Below are 23,225 nucleotides of genomic sequence, written 5' to 3' on the forward strand. Positions count from 1 at the left end.
CACACAATTACTCAATAACCAAGTTTGCGGTCTTTGGCATCAATAATTTGCATTGAGATTAAACAAATCTGATTGGCTGTTTGTGGCTCCACCCCTTTGTCTGAATTTGAATCCCAGTCACCCAATGACCAACTGTACCAGGTTTAAGGCTTGTGCCATTAACAGTGCAAGAATGGTAGCAATTACATATTCCCCTTGAAAATCAATAGGTGAATTTTGATTGGCTTTTGTAGGCTCCACCCACTTCTCTGAATATTAATCCAATCCCAGTCACCCAGTGACCAATTGTGCAAAGTGTGAGAACCCTACCATTAAAAGTGTAAGAATTGCTGCAGTTTACATTTTCTCAGTGAAATTTGCATTTGTCTCCGCCTACTGATGACCCGGCATTGCCCGATTATGTATTTTGCAGGTGCTGGCTGCGCCCACTTTTCCTAACCCTAACACACAATTAATCAATTACTCAATGACCAAGTTTGTGAGCTTTGCGGTCTTTGGCATCAATAACCTGCATTAAAATGAAACAAATCATATTGGCTGTTTGTGGCTCCACCCCCTTTCATAAATTTAAACCCCAGTCACCCAATGATCAACTGTACCAGGTTTGAGGCTTGTGCCATTAACAGTGCAAGAATGGCAGCAATTAAAGATTCCCCTGAAAAATCAATAGGTAATTTTTGATTGCCTTTTGTAGGCTCCACCCACTTTTCTGAATATTAACCCCAGTCACCCAGTAACCAACTGTGCAAAGTTTAAGAACCCTACCATTAACAGTGTAAGAATGGCTGCTTACATTTTCCCAGTAAAATTTTTATTTGTCTCCGCCCACTTATGACCCGGCGTTGCCCGCTTATGTATTTGGCTGGTGTTGGCTGTGCCCACTTTTCTAACCCTAATGCACAATTAATCAATTACTCAATTACCAAATTTGTGAGCTTTGCGGTGTTTGGCATCAATAATTTGCATTGGAATGAAACAAATCTAATTGGCTGTTTGTGGCTCCACCCCCTTTCTGAAATTGAACCCTAGTCACCCAATGATCAACTGTACCAGGTTTGAGGCTTGTGCCATTAACAGAGCAAGAATGGCAGCAATGTAAATATTCCCCTTGAAAATCAATAGGTTAATTTTGATTGGCTTTTATAGACTCCACCCACTTTTCTGAATATTAATCCCAGTCACCCAGCGACCAACTGTGCAAAGTTTGAGAGCCCTACCAATAACAGTGTAAGAATGGCTGCAGTATTCTATTTTGTGCGAATTGCAGTGCTTTCAAATGGAGGTATGTGTTTTCACATGCGTTCTTATCTAAAACTTTTCTAGTTATGTATTTTCTCAACTGTTTTCTCAGAGAAAATGCATATAAAAACACAGATACACATATGCTTTAAAGAGTACCTGTAGTCAGGTTTTAAAAAAAAAAAAAGGTAGATATTTAGCTCAGTAGGGGGAAGCCTCTGGAAGGTCCAGAAGCTTCTCTGATCTTCGTTCCTCCCTCCTGTGCTGCGACTCTCTAAAGCAATATTTAATAGTAATGTCGAGAATTGCACACAGCTGTGCTCCCCTCTGTGTATGGGCATGGCCGCATTGCGCATGCGCGAAGTATGGCCCGTGCTTGCATATTAGCATGGAGCTACTTGTGCATGGCATTTTTCTCCATGCGCAAGTGGCTCCCTGCTACTGCGCAGGTGCAAACCCATTGTTATTGCATCAACCTCATAATTTGTTTTCACAAACTATAAGTAAAGATGTGTAGTTTAAAAAAGGGTTTTAAAAACAACCTAGCTCCATAGTAATGTTGGGCGAACAGTGTTCGCCACTGTTCGGGTTCTGCAGAACATCACCCTGTTCGGGTGATGTTCGGGTCGGCCGAACACCTGATGGTGTTCGGCCAAACTGTTCGGCCATATGGCCGAACTAAGAGCGCATGGCCGAACGTTCCCCGAACGTTCGGCTAGCGCTGTGATTGGCCGAACGGGTCACGTGTAGTGTTGGGCGAACATCTAGATGTTCGGGTTCGGGCCGAACATGGCCGCGATGTTCGGGTGTTCGAGCCGAACTCCGAACATAATGGAAGTCAATGGGGACCCGAACTTTCGTGCTTTGTAAAGCCTCCTTATATGCTACATACCCAAAATTTACAGGGTATATGCACCTTGGGAGTGGGTACAAGAGGAAAAAAAAATTAGCAAAAAGAGCTTATAGTTTTTGAGAAAATCGATTTTAAAGTTTCAAAGGGAAAACTGTCTTTTAAATGCGGGAAATGTCTGTTTTCTTTGCACAGGTAACATGCTTTTTGTCGGCATGCAGTCATAAATGTAATACATATAAGAGGTTCCAGGAAAAGGGACCGGTAACGCTAACCCAGCAGCAGCACACGTGATGGAACAGGAGGAGGGTGGCGCAGGAGGAGAAGGCCACGCTTTGAGACACAACAACCCAGGCCTTGCATGAGAACAAGAAGCGTGCGGATAGCAATTTGCGTTTTGTCGCCATGCAGTCATAAGTTTAATACAGATGAGAGGTTCAATAAACAGGGACCCATCACAGATGTTCATTGTTCATGTTACTTGGTTGGGGTCCGGGAGTGTTGCGTAGTCGTTTCCAATCCAGGATTGATTCATTTTAATTTGAGTCAGACGGTCTGCATTTTCTGTGGAGAGGCGGACACGCCGATCTGTGACGATGCCTCCGGCAGCACTAAAACAGCGTTCCGACATAACGCTGGGCAAGCCAGCACCTCTATTGTGTACATTGCCAGTTTGTGCCAGGTATCTAGCTTCGATACCCAATAGTTGAAGGGTGCAGATGGATTGTTCAACACAGCTATGCCATCTGACATGTAGTCCTTGACCATCTTCTCCAGGCGATCGGTGTTGGAGGTGGATCTGCACGCTTGCTGTTCTGTGTGCTGCTGCATGGGTGTCAGAAAATTTTCCCACTCCAAGGACACTGCCGATACCATTCCCTTTTGGGCACTAGCTGCGGCTTGTGTTGTTTGCTGCCCTCCTGGTCGTCCTGGGTTTGCGGAAGTCAGTCTGTCGGCGTACAACTGGCTAGAGGAGGGGGAGGATGTCAATCTCCTCTTTAAAGTCTCCACAAGGGCCTGCTGGTATTCTTCCATTTTGACCTGTCGGACTCTTTCTTCAAGCAGTTTTGGAACATTGTGTTTGTACCGTGGATCCAGAAGGGTATAAACCCAGTAATTGGTGTTGTCCAGAATGCGCACAATGCCTGGGTCGCGTTCAATGCAGTCCTAGGCCGAAGAGGTCATAGCCTAGGGTCACAAAAACCTGTTTATTTGGGCTATTTCAACGGTAGTGATGGTGACGTACATAAATCTCAGCCATGGCCTTTAGCAACGTCTGAATTTCACGAAATGTCTCATGCAGGTAGAAGACATATTGTTAGACTTGGATTCCAAAGATGGGGTCCCTACATCTCTGCAAACCAGAGTTACAGGGGTCCAAAATTGGTCAAGGACTACATGTCAGATGGCATAGCTGTGTTGAACAATCCATCTGCACCCTTCAACTATTGGGTATCGAAGCTAGATACCTGGCACAAACTGGCAATGTACACAATAGAGGTGCTGGCTTGCCCAGCGTTATGTCGGAACGCTGTTTTAGTGCTGCCGGAGGCATCGTCACAGATCGGCGTATCCGCCTCTCCACAGAAAATGCAGACCGTCTGACTCAAATTAAAATGAATCAATCCTGGATTGGAAATGACTACGCAACACTCCTGGACCCCAACCAAGTAACATGAACAATGAACATCTGTGATGGGTTAGCGTTTCCGGTCCCTGTTTATTGAACCTCTCATCTGTATTAAACTTATGACTGCATGGCGACAAAACGCAAATTGCTATCCGCACGCTTCTTGTCCTCATGCAAGGCCTGGGTTGTTGTGTCTCAAAGCGTGGCCTTCTCCTCCTGCGCCACCCTCCTCCTGTTCCATCACGTGTGCTGCTGCTGGGTTAGCGTTACCGGTCCCTTTTCCTGGAACCTCTTATATGTATTACATTTATGACTGCATGCCGACAAAAAGCATGTTACCTGTGCAAAGAAAACAGACATTTCCCGCATTTAAAAGACAGTTTTCCCTTTGAAACTTTAAAATCGATTTTCTCAAAAACTATAAGCTCTTTTTGCTAAATTTTTTTTCCTCTTGTACCCACTCCCAAGGCTGCACATACCCTGCAAATTTGGGGTATGTAGCATGTAAGGAAGCTTTACAAAGCACGAAAGTTAGGGTCCCCATTGACTTCCATTATGTTCGGAGTTCGGGTCGAACACCCGAACATCGCGGCGATGTTCGGCGAACGTTCGCGAACCCGAACATCTAGGTGTTCGCCCAACACTACTCCATAGCACTACCACATGAACATAGAAATCATAACCTACATAAATTGGCTTTCCCAGCAACAAAATCCAACCTAAAAGGTACATGAAAACAATGAAATCCCTGCTATTGACAAATAAAGGCCTGCACACAAGATAGAGAAAACTCAGTCGAGTTGGCCGATTATGACTACCTCTGTCTAGAATACTGACTCCTGATGGCTTTCCTGGGTGGAGCACTTCGGCCGAGAACTGCCCGCCACGTGACGTGCCAACCATGTCACTCCTCCACCCACCCCCCACCTTGAAACAGACCGCGTCACTTGCCTGCAGGCTAACGACACATCTGCACAGTGTCAGCCTTGCAATGTTGCCCAAGTGATGGGTCTCGATCTGTGGCAAGATGCATTTCAGATCCTACAAAATACTGCAACCACATTTTATGATCGTTACAATAAGTGACACCTATAGCAATATAGGTGCCAGTGGCATAACTACGATTCATGGGGTCTCCAGCGAAACTTAGATGGGGCCCCCAATGTTTATTCCCCTTCCCTTGCCTCCTCTTGGAGCCCTTCGTAGCCTCGGGGACCATCTCACAAGGGTCATAAAACACAAACACAGTGAATCCAGTGCAGGAGACTTGGGCACAGCCGGTGCCACCATAGACCGTAATAGGAATTATGGCTATAGCAGCGCACAGAGTGTAACTTCGGAGCAGTCAGAAGACAGAGCGGAAGTTACTTTTAGAACACCGTAATTTGGCCTCCAGCAATAGCTGGAAGCAGAATTACATCATTCCCCACCATCCTGGACCTGGAGGAGGAATAGTAATTAACGTTGCCGGGACCTTGTGCAGCAGCAGGATAAGCCATACCGGCTGTATTCTGTGCCCAAGTCTCCCGGCGGCAAATCCTCTCATATGCCATAAAACAAGTGTGGCCATCATGAGCTTCACACCCATAACAAGTGTAGCCACACAAACACCTGATCTGAAGTACAGTCCCCTGTATCGGAGGAATGGAATTTTAGTAGTTTGGGGCCCCCACAGCTCTGGAACCCCCCTGCAATCACAGGGGCTGCTCTCCTCTAGTTGCGCCCTTGTAAGGTGGCACAGTCAATGTGAACATAACATCATGTTTGCATAGATAAATGCAAACTCCGTGCAAATTGTATGCAGCCTGGAAATGAACCAGTCAAATACACTACTCACCTTTTTGACTTGACCCAATTCCAAGCTTCCATGCATGAAATAAATATGACAGCCTCCATAGGCCTCTCACTACAGAGTCACTTTAAAAACAGCATAAACTGAAAGTTCTATTACTCACCAAGTTGGCATAATTAAGTATTTCAGTTATTCTTGCTCGCACAGCTTTGAGATTGCGATTATATTTAAGATACTGAAAAACAAAAATCCACTTACATATTGTTATATTTCTATTTGGCTTGCTGCAGCTCTTAGACAAGGTGTAATGTTTGCAATAAAGAGAACATTTTACCCACAATTAAATAATCAGCAACCAGATAGATTTCTATATACTTCGGTAGCCTCATCAGATCAGAAGCTTGTGGTCTCTAAAAAAAAAAAAATTAGATACTATAAATATTGTAAGTGGGGTCTCTATTTGATTTCAAAGCTGGCTGAAAATGAAAATATTATTTATAACATTAAATTATAAAAGCATTTGTGCAGCAATAATAATAACTAAAGTCCACTTTAAATACCATAGCCTGTTTAGCCTCCCTGGCAGTAACCCCAAGTCAGGCTCAGGGCGGAAAACCAAAGCTCAGAGCGGTTAACCCGAACCTGAATCAAACGGGAGCTCCATGCAGAGTGCAGCGAGGACTGGGCGTTTCAACACACCTCCCCGGGATCCAGACGCTGGCAGCCATTCTCCTTCCTGTCCTTGGAGTCTCTGCATCGCTCTGGTGAGATCGCCATTTGTTGTCATGACGACAGACAGCAAGCTCACTGTGGGGTCACAGCACCACCCGGAGGATGGAGGGAGAACTGCAGCTCTGGATCACAGTGAGATAGGTAAGTACTGGGGCTGCTGCAGATCCTTCAAGCAGCATGAGTTTTTCCTGGTTCTAGGGTCTGAAAGAGTGCAAAAAATTGCACCACTTTTAAACCCTAAAATCTGGAAATAATCATACCACCAGGGAGGTTAAACAACATCTGCACACAAGCATCAAAATAAAATACTGTGTATACTCGAGTATAAGTCGTGTTTTTGAGGCCAATAACGTGGCCCAAAAGTGGGGTCTCGACTTATACTCCTCGAGTCACCGGAAATTGTTAAAATAAAAAAAAAAGTTATGCGATGACAGCCCCCCCGCTATGTGATTAGTGCTGCAGGCCGTGTAACTGCCATTAGACCGGTATGAGTGCAACTTTGAAGTCTCCTCCCCAGTCCCCCCTTCCCAGAGTGTGGCTGTCTGTATCTCACCCCGCAATGTCCATAGTGTTAGGCATAATTCGGTCTGTCCAGTGCGCCGCCAGACCGGAATGTGTAGCGGCTTTAAGGTGTCCTTTTTGTCACCCAAGTGTCCGGAAAACACTGCGTTTTTGCTGCAAATGGAAATCTATGGGCCGAATGAAAAAACGCATATAAAAAAAGCATGTGTTTTGTATGCATGCGTTTTTAAAAACGCTGGTTTTGTTGCATAATATTCAAAAACGCAACAAAAACGAACATAGTGAAAGTCAATGGGAACATAATGGTATGTGTTTTCATGCATTTTCCATGCGTTGTTTTTTTTGTTACTGTCTTTTGATGCATTTCCGCTTCCTGTTGTCTTCCTAGTCATTTGCATAAAAAACAATTGTAAAACGCATATGCATTTTGTATATGTGAACCGCAAATGCATTAAAACGCATTTTTGGCAGTATACACAACCACAATGGATTTGAAATGAAACAAACATGATGTGCTTTAACTGCAGATTATCAGCATTAAAGAGACACTGAAACGAAAAAAAATTATGATATAATGGATTGGTTGTGTAGTACGGATAATTACTAGAACATTAGTAGCAAAGAAAATATTCTCATATTTTTATTTTGAGTTATATAGTTTTTTTTTATAACATTGCATCATTCTCTAATATTTGCAGTTTATACACTACTCAGCATTCTAAATGATTTTACAGAGCAGGCTAGTGAACATTTGAACTGTCCTCTGCAGGAAACAAAATAATTGACAGACACTTGAGATAATAAGCTTCAGAAGACAGAGCTCTCTGAGACTTTGAGTTTCTTAACTCTTCCTGTACTGGAAACAATATTAGACTTATGTCTCTGCTCCTAATGTTTTATTTCTTAGCTGTACTGCACAACCAATTCATTATATCATAATTTTCTTCGCTTCAGCATCTCTTCAATTTGAGGGTATTATTATTATTTTTTATTTATATAGCGCCAACATATTCCGCAGCGCTTTACAAGCACAATAAGACGACAAGGGGAACATAGATACAACTAACAAATGTACAGAAGAGTTCCAAGCAGCACAAATATTGTTACAAGAACAGTAGACATTAGGAGGATGACCCTGCCCTTGCGAGCTTACAATCTAATGGGTTGTGGGGGACACACTAGGTAAGGGGGTGGAGGATGGATGAGGCCAGGGGAGGACTGGCCAGGGGGGAAGGGGGGAGATTTCCCCCCAGGCTGCCTCTCATTTAATGATTTAGGGCTGGCACTGTGCCTGGTGAATTCAGGTTTTTGTATAAGGCAATGTGAAACACTAGGCTGAATGAGGGAAATAAACGCCCAATTACAGAGTAATTGCAGGGCAGGCAAGCTAGTAAATATACATAGCATGATACAGAGCAGAGGCTTGCCTGCAGGGTCCGTGGGAAAACATCTGTCTGGTCTCTCACCATTGTTAACTGCATGTGCACAGCTACATAGGATATTATCTAAGTTGAAAAGTTTTTGACAGTCCCTAGACTCCAGAAGGGCTGCTTGCAGACAGTCCCTAGACTTCAGAAGGGCTGCTTGCAGGACTTGTGTAAGAGATAGAAACCCCGACCGGTGTAACTCAAAATGTATTATGTGCCCCCCGGTGCCAGTGCATTTATACTTTACCTGTCACGCTGTCCCTCGAGTGTCCTTGCTGTATTTCCCACGTGACTACCGGCATATAGCACGTGGGACACGTGTGTGATGTCATTTGGACTGGGGCTGCCGTGAAAACGGGCCTCTAGTTTGTGTTTTCCCCCCAGGCCAAAAGGTCCCAGTCCTCCCCTGGATGAGGCAGTGATTCTTTGCCTCTGATTACATTGTGTCAGATAAGTAAATAAGGGCTATAGAATGTTATAAGCTTGTCTGAAAAGGTGTGTTTTAAGAGTGCGTTTGAAGATGTCCAGGTTTGGAGAATGACGTACAGGCTGTGGAAGAGAGTTCCAGATAAGGGATGATGCTCGTGTAAAGTCCTGGATGCGAGCATGAGAGGAGGTGATCAGCTTAGAGGCCAGGAGAATTTCTTGGGAGGAGCGAAGGTTGCGGGAGGGACAATATCTTGAGATTAGTGATGAGATGTATGGAGGAGACAACTCGTGGAGGGCTTTGTATGTTAGAGTCAGGAGTTTGAACTGGATCCTCTGGGTAATGGGTAACCAATGGAGAGAATGGCACAGTGGGGCTGCATCGGAAGAGCGTGTGGAAAGGGTATTTACATCCAAATCAGGTATACGCTGCAGGAATTACAAAAAGTTTGCATATGTGACTCACACTTGTTAAAGAGAACCCGAGGTGGGATTTACTTATGTTAGTGGGGCACAGAGGCTGGTTGTGCACACTAACACCAGCCTCTGTTGCCCCATGGTGTGCCTCCAGGACCCCCCTGCGCGCCGCTATCCCCTCTGCAGTGCTAGCGACACACAGCGTGTCGCCAGCACAATGTTTACCTATGGCTGTCTGTTAGCGCCGCTCCCTCATAAATCAAACTTTCACTTTTTAAGACTTGGTTGCAAATCCTTTGCAGTCAATTGCAGCCTGAAGTCTGGAACGTATAGACATCACCAGATGCTGGGTTTCATACCTGGTGATGCTCTGCCAGGCCTCTACTGCAACTGTCTTCAGTCCCTGCTTGTTCTTGGGGCATTTTCCCTTCAGCTTTGTCTTCAGCAAGTGAAATGCATGCTCAGTCAGATTCAGGTCAGGTGATTGACTTTGGCCATTGCATAACATTCCACTTCTTTACCTTCAAAAACTCTTTGGTTGCTTTTGCACTATGCTTTGGGTCATTATTAGAGATGGCCCGAACTGTTCCCCGGCGAACAGTATTTTGCAAACTTCAGCTGTTAGCATTCGCGGTGAACTGCGAACATGCCCCCTATACATTATCATTGAGCTAAACTTTGAACCCTTACCTTGACCCCTTACCAATCAGCTAGCACTCCATTCTGGACCCCCGACCCCCCTAATAAAAAGCAGTTGCAGTGGCCATATTGGATTAATTCTCTGGCTGCAGTGATATCTGCCAACAAAGGGAAACCCTTTTGTTCTAGTTAATTAAGGAAAACATTATAACCCCCTGAATAGAAACCGTTACCTGATGTGCAATCGAAGAAACACAATCAGAAAACCGATTGCTTGTGTTTCTTTCCAAATCAATTGCGCTTCCTCATGGATCGTCCGTGACACCAGGCGTACTACCAGAACTATGAGTTAAGGGGCCCATTAACGGTACAATTTGATGGTAACCCATCGAAAATGATCCAATCAGCCTGATCTGATTGGTTTGCAGGAATTCAGCCATTAATCAGCACAATTAATTGTTTTTGATTACCGCAGCAATATTTAACCACACCTCCATACCCTACTCATTTTACAGACCTACAGTATATATCATCCAGCTTGCAGACAGACCTCCGTTTCTGGCAGTTTTGTTCTTCAATATGGATGCAAGGGCAAGTGAGCTGAATTGAATTTTACACTCTTCCCTAACAAAGGACTGACTGTTTGGGGATGCACTTTAAGAAGAACTTTAACCAAGGCTTCAACTTAATCCAAATCAGTAGCTGATACCACATTTCCCATGAGAAATCTTTACCTTTTCTCAAATAGATCATCAGGGACACCTGTATGGCTGATATTGTGGTGAAACCCCTCCCACAGTGTGATGTCATGACCATGGTGCTGACAGTTTGCTGTCTGTAAACCTCCTTGCATTGTGGGAAACAACTGCCAAGCAAGCAATATTTCCCTCTGTGCTTAGAACTCTCAGTAAGGGCTTATTCACACTTGGGGCTCGATTCACAAAGCCATGATAAATTATATCAAAGCCATAATATGCTTAGCGTGCGGGTTAGCGTGCGTACAGGTTTGCGCGCATAAAAGTAAAGGTTTGCGCGCATTAACTTCCCCGTTCACGCGCTTACATATGGGTTAGCATGTGAACGGGAAAAGTTAATGCGCACAAACCTTTCCTTTTATGCGCGCAAACCTGTACGCACGCTAACCCACGCGCCAAGCGTATCACGGCCGTTATATCATTTATCACGGCTTTGTGAATCGAGCCCTATGTGAGTTGCAGTGAGTTTTGGCATACTGCACATAGTGTGCGTTTTACATGGTAACATGAAAGTCCATAGACATTCAATTTATCATTCACACTACAACAGTGAGTTGCTGAGCAGTGCATTCCAACTCGCCAGGAGTGATTAAAGCGGATCCGAGATGAAAAACTAACTATAACAAGTAACTTGTCTGTATATCTTATCTAAAGTTTAGATAGTTTACACTGAAAATCTAGCTGCAAACAGCTTCAATGGTTTATGATTATTTTTTCCTGTTTCCTGTTTATGATTGTTTCTTCCTGATACAATGAGGGCAGCCATATTCTGTTTGAGATCATTACACACAGGCAAGCTGCTCTGCATCTCCAGCCCTCAGCCTGTGAAAACTTCACTCCCCTCTCCTCCCTCCTCCCCTCTGTTTCTGAAATCTCTGGCCAGTAACACCTCCTCCTCCTCCTGCCCAGACTGAGCTCCCATAAGCCCTTGCTATATGAGTCTGAGAGTGTCAAGGCACTGAAGAAGCTGTGGGTGAGGCTTGTTTAGTTTATAGGGAATTAGAGTATTAAAACAAAGAGAAAAAAAATATTGAGCTTGAGGAATGCCCTAAAAAACTATATGAAAGGAACACGATTATGCAATGAGTAAAAGTTTATCTCAGATCCACTTTAAAGCTCATGGAAATGCAGATGAACCCAGCAGAAACAGCTGGTTTCCTATCCATCTACGTCATTTCACAGTTGTTTAACAATACTGTAAAAACTCATGGAAATGCACAACAACCCACAAACCAATTCATCAGGATTTATTCATGCATTTTAATGCATTTCAACTCACTGACTAGTGTGAATGAGCCGTAACGAACATTCCGTACAGATCACCTGGCAGAGCTAAAGATGTTACCACCAGTGATAAATTCCAGAATGTAAATCAGGGAGAGATTTTGCAATGGGCAAACACGGGTTAAATAATCTATAAAAAAAACGATTGTAAACAATAAGCAATTTTGTTCATTATGTTGTCTTCACTACAGTTCCTCTTTAAGACTCCCATCACACGGGAGGCTGAACTGCACGTTTGCCAGACAGTTCAGCCTCTGATCACGGAGCACCTTCTAGCTGCATTTTGTTGCAGTTGAATGACAGCATTTGTAACCCCATGTTCTGTACGTCAGCATCTGTATGCTGAGCGCTTACTGAACAACAAAGAACTGCCTTAAAGGGACCCAGAGCAGTGGTAAAAAAAGCAAATCTATACTTACCTGGGGCTTCCTCCAGCCCCCCCATAGCCTGCGAGGTCCTTTGGTGTCCTCTGGGTCCCCTCCATGGTCCCGCTGGCGGCTCCCTAAACCTGGCGATTTCAGCTGAAGTCACGCATGCTTGGCCCATCCAGGAACCCGGCAAGCATCGCTTTAACCTCCTTGCAGGTTATCCCGAGCTCAGCTCGGGGTAACCTGCGCAGGAGCATTTCTCAGGCCCCGCTGGGCCGATTTGCATAATTTTTTTTTTGTTACAAGCAGCTAGCACTTTGCTAGCTGCTTGTAACTTCCGATCGCCGCCGCTCGCCGCCGATCCGCCGTGCCGAGCCGCCTCCCCCCCCCCAGACCCCTGCGCAGCCTGGCCAATCAGGGCCAGGCAGCGCTGAGGGGTGGATCGGGATTCCCTATGACGTCCCGACGTCGGTTACGTCATCCCGCCCCATCGCCATGGCGACCAGGGAAGCCCAGCAGGAAATCCCATTCTGAACGGGATTTCCTGCTTACTCCGATCGCCGGAAGCGATCGGAGTGGCTGCAGAGCTGCCGCTGCTCAGCGGCTATCATGTAGCGAGCCCTGGGCTCACTACATGATTAAAAAAAAAAAAAGTGCTGCGCTGCCTCCTTGCCGGGGGAATTAGACCGGCAAGGAGGTTAAGGAGCCTGCGCATGCGCGGTTCAGTGTTTCGAGCACCGTGTATGTGCAGGACCCTTACAGTGACTGGACGGGCCATGCAGTGACAGCGGGACCATGGAGGGGACCCAGAGGACGCTGAGGGCCCTCGTGGGCTACAGGGGGCTGGAGGAAACCCCAGGTAAGTGCTTTTTTTTCACCTCTGTTCAGGGTCACTTTAAAGTGCAACTGACATTCCATTTAGGGCAAATTTTAAAGAGAAATGTCTGTATGTTTATTACTCCTAATTTGTTGTAGAAGAAATGCTTACAATGTTACACAAAATTCCTTAGTGCGTTTCTCACCTGTCCTCCTCTCCTGTTATAAAATGCAATTTCCTCAAGATTAGCTGCCTCCAAAGGCACATGCCTTACACCACAGCCGGCTGAGGGGGTCTCCTCCAACTTCCTGAATAGAGCATGTTCCCCACTTGTCAGGTTCTGGGGCTCAATGAGGAGTTTACTGCCACCCATCAAAATGATCCCCCTGCAAAGAGAAAATAGGTCCACATAAGTGATTTGTCCTGGTTATATAGAGACCTAAACAATGTAGGTGATGCACTAACAAAGAAGAAAGATGGGATTGAGAATCAGAGAAGTGAGTGATGAAAAGTTAGTTGCCATTGGTGTCACTTGATTTCCGGATCTGAAATGATCCAGTTGAGGTTGCAAGCTCTAAGGGCTGGTTCACACCTAGGGCGTATTGAGTTTTTTTTTAAACACAGGCGATTTTCAAAATTGCCCTGAAAGCGCTTGTGCAATGATTCCCTCTGAGAGAGTTCACATTTTAGCGGTTTGCGCAAAAGGCATGGAGGATCGACTTCTTCGCAGTGGGAGGGACGAGTACTTAATGGGTTGCATGCAAGCTGTTACAGGAAACTAACATCCTCCTCCAGTGGTAGACAGGTCATGTGTATGCTCGGTGTGTATTATATCCCACAAGTGGGGCTTGCACTCTTTTGCAGGTAGGCACTTGCCGGTTTTTAAGTAGCGCTGTTCATTTCCTTGCTATGTACTCATTTGAGCGGTTTGTTTCCAATCCGCTCAGGAAAGTGTTGCCTGCACCATATTCTGAGCATTTTTGTTCAACGGAAGGTAAAGGGAAATCGCAAAGCGCTTGAAAAAGCGCTTGGTATAGCAATTTACCCCGCGCTTTTAAGAATAAATTCATTGTATTTATTGTTTTCCGGGTCAAAGAGTTCACTTCCTGATCTGCGTCCAGAAGTAAAAAACAAATAACTCTGCAAAAGCGCTTTAAACAAAATCACAGCGTGCCGCTAAGCGATGGTAGGAAAAAAAGACGTGCAAAAAAATCGCTGCAGTCAGCTATTTCGATTTTAGATGTGGTCAAAGCCTAATGGTGCCCATTAAGGACACAATCTTGACTTTATATAATATGAGTAGTGATGTTAGCTACAAGTATGTAGCTGATAGAAGGAGGAAGTAGTGGCGTTATGTGGACCGCGAGTGGAAAACATTGGTTCTGTGTAAGAGTAGGCTTAGGTATAGTTTTAGTAAAATTTTAGTAATAATTACTAATGTTTTACAACACTTATTACGAACGTAGTTATATTTATATCATCGTTATAATGAATATTTTCAGATTTTATTATAAGAACAAACCATAAATGAAAGTTATTCACAATAATATACAATTATAACAATTAAACATATATTATTGTTTTTTTAATAAACTTAATTATAAGTTTAACTTTTGAAACAGGGAAGATTAACGTTTTCACAATTTCCGATTTCATAAACATTATTTAATGATTTATAATTTTGTTAAACATTATTTGTAAACGAAATATAGCACACTATTTTTATAAACCCTATTAATGATTAATTATTATTTAGAGTTTACACCCCGCGCCCTTTTTGTCCGGGCGCCCTTTTTGTACGTACGCCAAGGGTAGATCCTAGTTGCTGCAGCAGCATAGTGGTGCTATGGTACAGCCTGAGCTCTAGTAACTCTACTGAGTCCAGGAACAGCTTCTTCTTCTTTCTTGGAAATAGCTCTTCAAGTCGAAGCATCTCAACGCAGCGCTTGATATCAGCGAAGCTATACGTAACTGCAATTATATAGTCTGCGGGCGTGTACCGGTAAATCAGGTGCCATATTACTAGAGATGTCCAAAACATAGAATTTTCTGTTCGCAAACAGCAAATGTGAACTTCTGCAAATGTTCGCAAACATGCGAACCGCCATAGACTTCAATGGACAGGCAAATTTTAAAACCTACAAAGACTGTTTCAGGCCACAAAACTGATGAACAAGTTGTTTGAAGGGGTCTAACTCCTGGACTGTGGCATGCCACCAGGGCCGGGCCGAGGCAGAAGAGGCACCAGCCTCTGAGCGCTGCACCCTGAGGGCTGATTTCTCATTCCTGGCTGGTCACCGCCTGCCTCCCCTCCCTACCCGGAACCGATATTACCTACAGTAACGGAAGTCTCGAGCCCCACAACCACCGCCCCCACTGCCATCCGCCACCACCATATGGTTAAGAGGCCACAGGAGCCATAGGTAAGTAATGCCTATTATATCAGCTCCCCCCCCCCCCCTCCCCCAGTGGGACACTGAGGTGGGCTTGTTTACTTTCCGGGAGGGGGCGCACTTTGGGATCTCATCCCGACACTGCATGCCAGAGGGGGATCCATGCCAGAGGGCAGAAATCACATTACAGTATACACAGCTCTGGGTGTCAGTGGGCTGTGGAGTGTCTCACACAGAGAAATGCAAAATTACTATCAGAATACAGTGAAATAATAATGCACTGGAGTGGTACCGTGTCTGCAAGTTAATGTAGCAAGAGCAGTAGTGTGCACACAGCTCTGGGTGTCAGTGGGCTGTGGAGTGTCACACACACACACAAAAAGCACTCAAAGACTGATGTACTAGCCCTCAAAAGGGCTGTTTGAGGTGCTTTCACAGCAAGTGAAGAACAAGAACACAGGCCTAGCTAATGCTTTCCCTATCTAACTGCAGCAAGTCTGGCCCTGCTCTCACTAACATTCAGCAGCCAGCAGAGAATTAATCCAATATGGCCACCGCAACAGATTTTTAATAGTGGAGTGGGGGGTACAGCAAGGGATGCTAGCCGATTGGATGCCATGTGTCTGCTGACTGTGAGGTAAGGAGTCAAAGTTTGGCTCCATGGTGATGTATAGGGGGCAGGTCGAACCCGCCATATGTTCGCAGTTCGCGGAGAACGCGAACAGCGGAAATTCGCCGGGAACTGTCTGCCAGCGAACTGTTTGGGCCATCTCTACAAATCGCACGTCTCTCCCCCCCCCCCCCCCCCCAGTTGCTATGAGGGGGAACCGAATAATTTTAGAGGCAGCAGGGTAAGCAATCATTCAGCTTGCCTTGTGCCCAACTTCCTGTTGGCGTAATAATATGTATGCTTTTGGTTCCCTGTTTTTTGAATAACGTACTGCAACTAATCATCTTCTTCTGAAATTCATTATTTAATATAGAACTGCACAATGCATTGACTAACTACAATATGCAATTACTGCGCAGTACATCGCGAACAACATCGGCTTGATTGACAGCAACGTTTCACGCAGGCGCAGTAAGGACGACCTCGAGGTTGTCCTCTGCACCGTGCGGGGAACCCGGGCCGGCGGCTGCAAACGGAGCTGTCTGTGTGGGACAGTCGGCTGCAAGGGGCTGGAGAAAGCCCCAGGTAAGTAGATGGGATTTACTTTATTTTTGGCTGATGATTCCTTTAAAAGCAAAGGGTGTTTTTTTAACCCATTTTCTAATCTTCATCTTTACTATCTCACCTTATCCCATCGCAGAGGCTAATGCTGGCCATCGATCCATTGTCACTTGTCACAGAGCCCTGATAATGGCAGTGATCCTGTACAACGTGAGCAGATACAGCTGTTATTATGTAGCTTTATTTTGGTATAATAACATATCAAGATGCATTTAAATATCTAGCATGTTCTATTAAGTCTATTCAGTCTGCATACTTATTAATTACCAAGATTCATATGTACATTATTACAAATATTACAAATATACTGTATACAGATAAAACTCGAAAAATGAGAATATCGTGCAAAAGCATATTTATTTCAGTAATTCGATTTAAAAGGTGAAACTAATGTATGAAATAGGAACCCTTCCTTTGCAGGTGTTTTGGATTAATTAGCTGATTAGAGTCTGACACTGTAAGGCTACAATATTCTATTGGTCTGAGATTTTGATCTTGGGGTTCTCATAAGCTGTAAGCCAGAATCATCAACATTATAACAAATAAAGGTTCAAAATATCTCACTTTGCATGTAATGTAATGTATTATTTCATATATTAGTTTCACCTTTTAAGTTGAATTACTGAAATAAGTGGGCTTTTGCACCATATTCTAATTTTTCGAGTTTCGTCTGTATTGAACAGAGGTAAAAAAAAGGAAATCTGGACTTACCTGGGGCTTCCTCCAGCTCCCATAGCCCGCAAGGTCCTTTGGTGTCCGCTGGGTGCCCTCCGTGGTCCTGCTGGCGGCTCCTCAAACCTGGCGACTTTGCATGAAGTTGCGCTGGCACAGCCCGTCCAGGCACCTGGCGCGTCATTGTGGCCCATTGCTGTAAGGGTCCTGCGCATACGCAGTTCTGTCTTTCGAGTACCATGCATGCGCAGGGCCCTTACGGCGACTGGCGAGATGTGCTGGGTGCCTGGATGGGCCACATATGCGCGACTTCACACGAAGTCGCCAGGTCTACGGAGCTGCCAGCAGGACTACGGAGGGTACAGTCCTGGCCAAAAGTTTTGAGACTGTCAAAAATATGAGTTTTCACAAAGTTTGCTGCTAAACTGCTTTTAGATCTTTGTTTCAGTTGTTTATGTGATGTACTGAAATGTAATTTTAAGCACTTCATACGTTTCAAAGGTTGACAATTACATGAGATTTATGCAAAGAGTCCGTATTTGCAGTGTTGGCCCTTGTGTTTCAGGACCTCTGCAATTCGACTGGGCATGCTCTCAATCAACTTCTGGGCCAAATCCTGACTGATAGCAACGCATTCTTTCATAATCACTTCTTTGAGTTTCTCAGAATTAGTTGGTGTTTGTTTGTCCACCCGCCTCTTGAGGAATGACCACAAGTTCTCAATGGGATTCAAATCTGAGGAGTTTCCAGGTCATGGACCCAAAATGTCAACATTTTGGTTCCCGAGCAACTTAGTTATCACTTTTGCCTTATGACACGGTGCTCCATCATGCTGGAAAATGCATTGTTCTTCACCAAACTGTTGTTGGATTGTTGGAAGAAGTTGCTGTTGGAGGGTGTTTTGGTACCATTCTTTATTCATGGCTGTGTTTTTTGGCAAAATTGTGAGTGAGCCCACTCCCTTGGATGAGAAGCAACCCCACACATGAATGGTCTCAGGATGTTTTACTGTTGGCATGACACAGGACTGATGGTAGCGCTCAACATTTCTTCTCCTGACAGGCCTTTTTCCAGATGCCCCAAACAATCGGAAAGGGGCTTTATCAGAGTATATGACTTTGCCCCAGTCCTCAGCAGTCCATTCACCATACTTTCTGCAGAAGATCAATCTGTCCCTGATGTTTTTTGGGAGAGAAGTGGCTTCTTTGCTGCCCTTCTTGACACCAGGCCATCTTCCAAAAGTCTTCGCCTCACTGTGCGTGCAGATGCGCTCACACCTGCCTGCTGCCATTCCTAAGCAACCTCTGCACTGGTTGCATTTCAATCCCGCAGCTGAATCCTCTTTAGGAGACAATCCTGGAGCTTGCTGGACTTTCTTGGACGCCCCTATACATTTTTGATTTAGGTGCAATCTTAGTAGCCACAATATCCTTGCCTGTGAAGCCATTTTTATGCAACGCAATTTTGGCTGCATGCGTTTCTTTGCTGGTCACCATAGTTAACAATGGAAGATCAATGATTTCAAGCATCACCCTCCTTTTAACATGTCAAGTTTGCCATTCCAACCCAATCAGCCTGACAATGATCTCCAGCCTTGTGCTCGTTAACATTCTCACCTGAGTTAACAAGACGATTACTGAAATGATCTCAGCAGGTCCTTTAATGACAGCAATGAAATGCAGTGGAAAGGTTTTTTGGGGATTCAGTTAATCTTCATGGCAAAGAAGGACTATGCAATTCATCTGAACACTCTTTATGACATTCTGGAGTGTATGCAAATTGCTACTATAAAAACGTAAGCACCAACTTTTCTAATTTCCAATATTTTTGACAGTCTCAAAACTTTTGGCCAGGACTGTACACCGAAGGACCTCGCAAGCTACGGGGGAGGGAGAAAGAACCAGTTAAGTCCAGATTTGTTTTTTACTTTTGCTTAGGGTCCCTTTAAATGAAAGAGAAAGTTCGGAGCTTACTGTAGCACCAAAAAAAACTATCTTATATCAAGTAAGATCAAAAGTATTTTTTTTTATTCAACACTCCACTTTATGCAGTTACTACATAAATACATCTAATTAAAAGCTTTTAGAACACATCAGATATACGGATCCATCTGAAAATAGCGCCTGCGAATAATGGCGCACAGTGTTGCCGCTAATCCATTTGTCGCTTATCGCTATTTGCCGTTAAAGCCTTATCATTATTTAGCTCTGTTTATTTTATTGAAAATTAGCGTTAACACACAGAACTCTCTCTGTACCTATCCCTAACCCCTAGACCCCCCCGGAGGTGCCTAACCCTAACCACTTCCATGGAGGTGCCTAACCCTAAGATCCCCCTGGAGGTGCCTAACCCTAAGACCCCCCTGGAGGTGCTTAACTCTAACCACCCCCTGGAGGTGCCTAACCCTAACCACCCCCCTGGTGGTGCCTAACCCTAACCACCCCCCTGGAGGTGCCTAACCCTAACCACCCCCCTGGAGGTGCCTAACCCTCAGCACCCCCCTGGAAATGCCTAACCCTAAGCACCCCCCTGGTGGTGCCTAACCCTAAGACCCCCGTGGAGGTGCCTAACCCTAAGCACCCCCCCTGGTGGTGCCTAACCCTAAGATCCCCATGGAGGGGCCTAACCCTAAGACCCCTCTGGAGGTGCTTAACTCTAACCACCCCCCTGGAGGTGCCTAACCCTAACCACCCCCCTGGAGGTGCCTAACCCTAACCACCCCCCTGGAGGTGCCTAACCCTCAGCACCCCCCTGGAAATGCCTAACCCTAAGCACCCCCCTGGTGGTGCCTAACCCTAAGACCCCCGTGGAGGTGCCTAACCCTAAGCACCCCCCCTGGTGGTGCCTAACCCTAAGATCCCCATGGAGGGGCCTAACCCTAAGACCCCTCTGGAGGTGCTTAACTCTAACCACCCCCCTGGAGGTGCCTAACCCTAACCACCCCCCTGGTGGTGCCTAACCCTAACCACCCCCCTGGAGGTGCCTAACCCTCAGCACCCCCCTGGAGGTGCCTAACCCTAAGCACTTCCCTGGTGGTGCCTAACCCTAAGACCCCCCTGGAGGTGCCTAACCCTAAGCACCCCCCTGGTGGTGCCTAACCCTAAGATCCCCCTGGAGGTGCCTAACCCTAAGACCCCCCCTGGAGGTGCCTAACCCTCAGCACCCCCCTGGAGGTGCCTAACCCTAAGCACCCCCCTGGTGCTGCCTAACCCTAAGACCTCCCTGGTGGTGCCAAACCCTAAATCTCCCCAGTTGGTGCCTAACCCTAACCGTGACAGTGACATTAAATCCATTCACCATTTTTGCAGTTAAATAACGTCTGCAGTTTGGCTTATGTAGGGCGCTATTGATAAATAACGTTACTGTGCGCAATAACGTCTGCTGTTGTGTAGCATATGAACGGCGCTATTGATAAATAACGTTACCATGTGCCATTTTTCTTCTTTTTTCCCTGTGTGCCATTATTATGCAGTACTAATGATAAATAGCGATAAGCGTATCTTTTTAATGCGGCACCATTTGTATGCATAGGCGCTGTGCGCCATTATTCACTGGTCCGCAGATATACAGTCACAATCAGATATGTATATCTGATTTTAGAAATATACGGTGACTGCTCTATTGCAGCAGCACAAATAACTTGTTTTTTGATTTGTTTATTTCATTTTTGTGGACTAAGCATTGCTATTGCTGTGTATATACTGTATGCCATTTATGATGACTTTTATCTGAGAACTAGAATATTTTATCAATTGTGTTTGAACAGCACCCCAGTTGTCTTCAAGTTCGATGTGCCAGACTAATGGAGATAGAGCACTTCTATCTCCCAAGTCACATCAACGGCTGTAGTCGGCACCATCTATATATAAGCTCTTTTATTGTCAGTTAAAAAGACACATGACAGCGAAACAGCAACGTTTCGGAGGACAACCTCTTTTCTCAAGCTCTATCAGTAAGAAAGGAGGTTGTCCTCCGAAACGTTGCTGTTTCGCTGTCATGTGTCTTTTGAACTGACAATAAAAGAGCTTATATATAGATGGTGCCAACTACAGCCCTAGAATATTTTATCATATTTTCTCTTTTAATTACAGTTTAAACTTAGTAGAAGTCGGAATCGATGCATTTTTTCCAGACTGACTCCAGGTACCCAAAAATTGTTCCGCCTCCTACTCCTTGACCCCGACTCCAAAGCCCTGAGCATGACCCCCACATAACATAATTAAGAAGCATGACTCCCAAATAACGTTCTTATTTCAGTCTTGTTAAATTTCTGAAAGAGACAGGATTTCTTTGTAGCAATTGAACCAGATTGCCAGTGGGAAGACTAGATTGTAACCAACAATTTTTTTTACATTTAGATAAAATTACTGTGATTTACCGGTACTTTTTATTTATAAACAAGTGTGTGCACAGTGACAAGAGGTGCCAAGCATAGTCTGGACCCCTAGCTGTGTGTTACTCCTGTTGTTTAATTGCCTGATGAAGCGGGAAGTGTGCCCGTGAAATGCGTTGCCAGTTACCACTAGGAGTATGTGAATAAATTACTGTGATTTACTGATACTTTTTATTTATAAACTGATACTTTTTATTTATAAACAAGTGTGTGCACAGTGACAAGAGGTGCCAAGCATAGTCTGGACCCCTAGCTGTGTGTTACTCCTGTTGTTTTATTGCCTGATGAAGCGGGAAGTGTGCCCGTGAAACGCGTTGCCAGTTACCACTAGGAGTATGTGAATAAATTACTGTGATTTACTGATACTTTTTATTTATAAACTGATACTTTTTATTTTTAAACAAGTGTGTGCACAGTGACAAGAGGTGCCAAGCATAGTCTGGACCCCTAGCTGTGTGTTACTCCTGTTGTTTTATTGCCTGATGAAGCGGGAAGTGTGCCCGTGAAACGCGTTGCCAGTTACCACTAGGAGTATGTGAATAAATTGTATTAACTATATCGACAGCATCGTGTCTGTTTGGAGTGGCTGGTCCACCACCGCCTCCTGAACGTTTTTAGATGATTTTAGCATATTTTACTCTTTTGGCTCCTCTGTACATCTCTACTAAGTAAGTTATCCACCCTTGGTGGAAGGGTGATACACCCTCCTTTTTTCTTCTATCCACAGAGAGCGACATCTTAACCCTGAGTAGGGACAGGTCTAATCTCCCCACCTGCATCTTCAGTGGTTGCCTATGTGGTAACCCTGGTTTGTAAGTATAATACATACGTTACATTTAATCTCCCCTCTTCCAAAACATACTACACTATATTGGGCTCTCGGTTTTTCTGCTTTCTAATCCCCACAGTGACAAATGACTAGTATAGGAAAAGTTTAGATCAGAATCAGAATGTTATTATATACAGTCATCTGTCAGTGCTACATGGGCCAGCAATGAACAGTGTTTCTCTATATGCACCCACACACAAGATTTTTTTTAACAATATCCTTATAGGGCTGTTGATTACTGTTAGTCCCTCACTTCCTTCACTTTCCCATCACTCAAAATGTAAGTAGCAATTCTGGCTGACATAGTCTGCAATGTTAATGGTCTGGTTTGTAAAACAGATCATTTCATTATTCAGTTTGACGTTAAATCATGTCTGAACCCTACTGCATGTAACAGCAGAGAAGTCACTGACTCAGCTGTTTGGAGTTTGCTGTGGATATAATTTATGGTTTCCCATTATAGAGGAAAGATTATAACTCTACCTGCATATCCTCCTCCGGACTGCGAGTGATTGGTGTGTTATCCTGTTGATATTCTGTCTCTGTGTAATTGCCAGATATTAGGTTCCTGCGGTAAGCACAAGGTGATGGTAAAAGCTTTGTGGCTTATAACAGTAAATGTCCCACATCCCACCCTCTCTGAGTGGTCCAGTGCTTTACTTACTCATTCCTTTCCAGGTGTAGGACCACCGGCTTGCCTTCAATGTGTAATTTATACTGAACCACATGTGGGTACTTGTCCTGGGGAAATACAGAAAGAACAAGCAGTTCCCATTGTTCCATAATTGCTCATGGTTAGCAGTCTAGCC

General features: G+C 44.7%; 1 protein-coding gene across 1 annotated transcript in view; it reads right to left on the reverse strand.

The window, feature by feature from the left end:
• The window catches only part of LOC137561089 (zinc metalloproteinase-disintegrin-like protein H3), a 147,974-nt gene that overhangs the window by 118,815 nt on the left and 5,934 nt on the right, over positions 1 to 23,225 (reverse strand). The window contains exons 3-8 of the mRNA XM_068272334.1: positions 23,081 to 23,157; positions 22,900 to 22,984; positions 16,587 to 16,663; positions 13,104 to 13,284; positions 5,850 to 5,921; positions 5,675 to 5,746 (exon numbers count right to left, since the gene is read on the reverse strand). Of these exons, the coding sequence (XP_068128435.1) occupies positions 5,675 to 5,746; positions 5,850 to 5,921; positions 13,104 to 13,284; positions 16,587 to 16,663; positions 22,900 to 22,984; positions 23,081 to 23,157 (564 nt within the window). The remainder of the gene's footprint in view (positions 1 to 5,674; positions 5,747 to 5,849; positions 5,922 to 13,103; positions 13,285 to 16,586; positions 16,664 to 22,899; positions 22,985 to 23,080; positions 23,158 to 23,225) is intronic.

This window comes from Hyperolius riggenbachi, chromosome 3 (genome assembly GCF_040937935.1).
Source record: "Hyperolius riggenbachi isolate aHypRig1 chromosome 3, aHypRig1.pri, whole genome shotgun sequence".
Lineage (NCBI taxonomy): Eukaryota > Metazoa > Chordata > Amphibia > Anura > Hyperoliidae > Hyperolius > Hyperolius riggenbachi.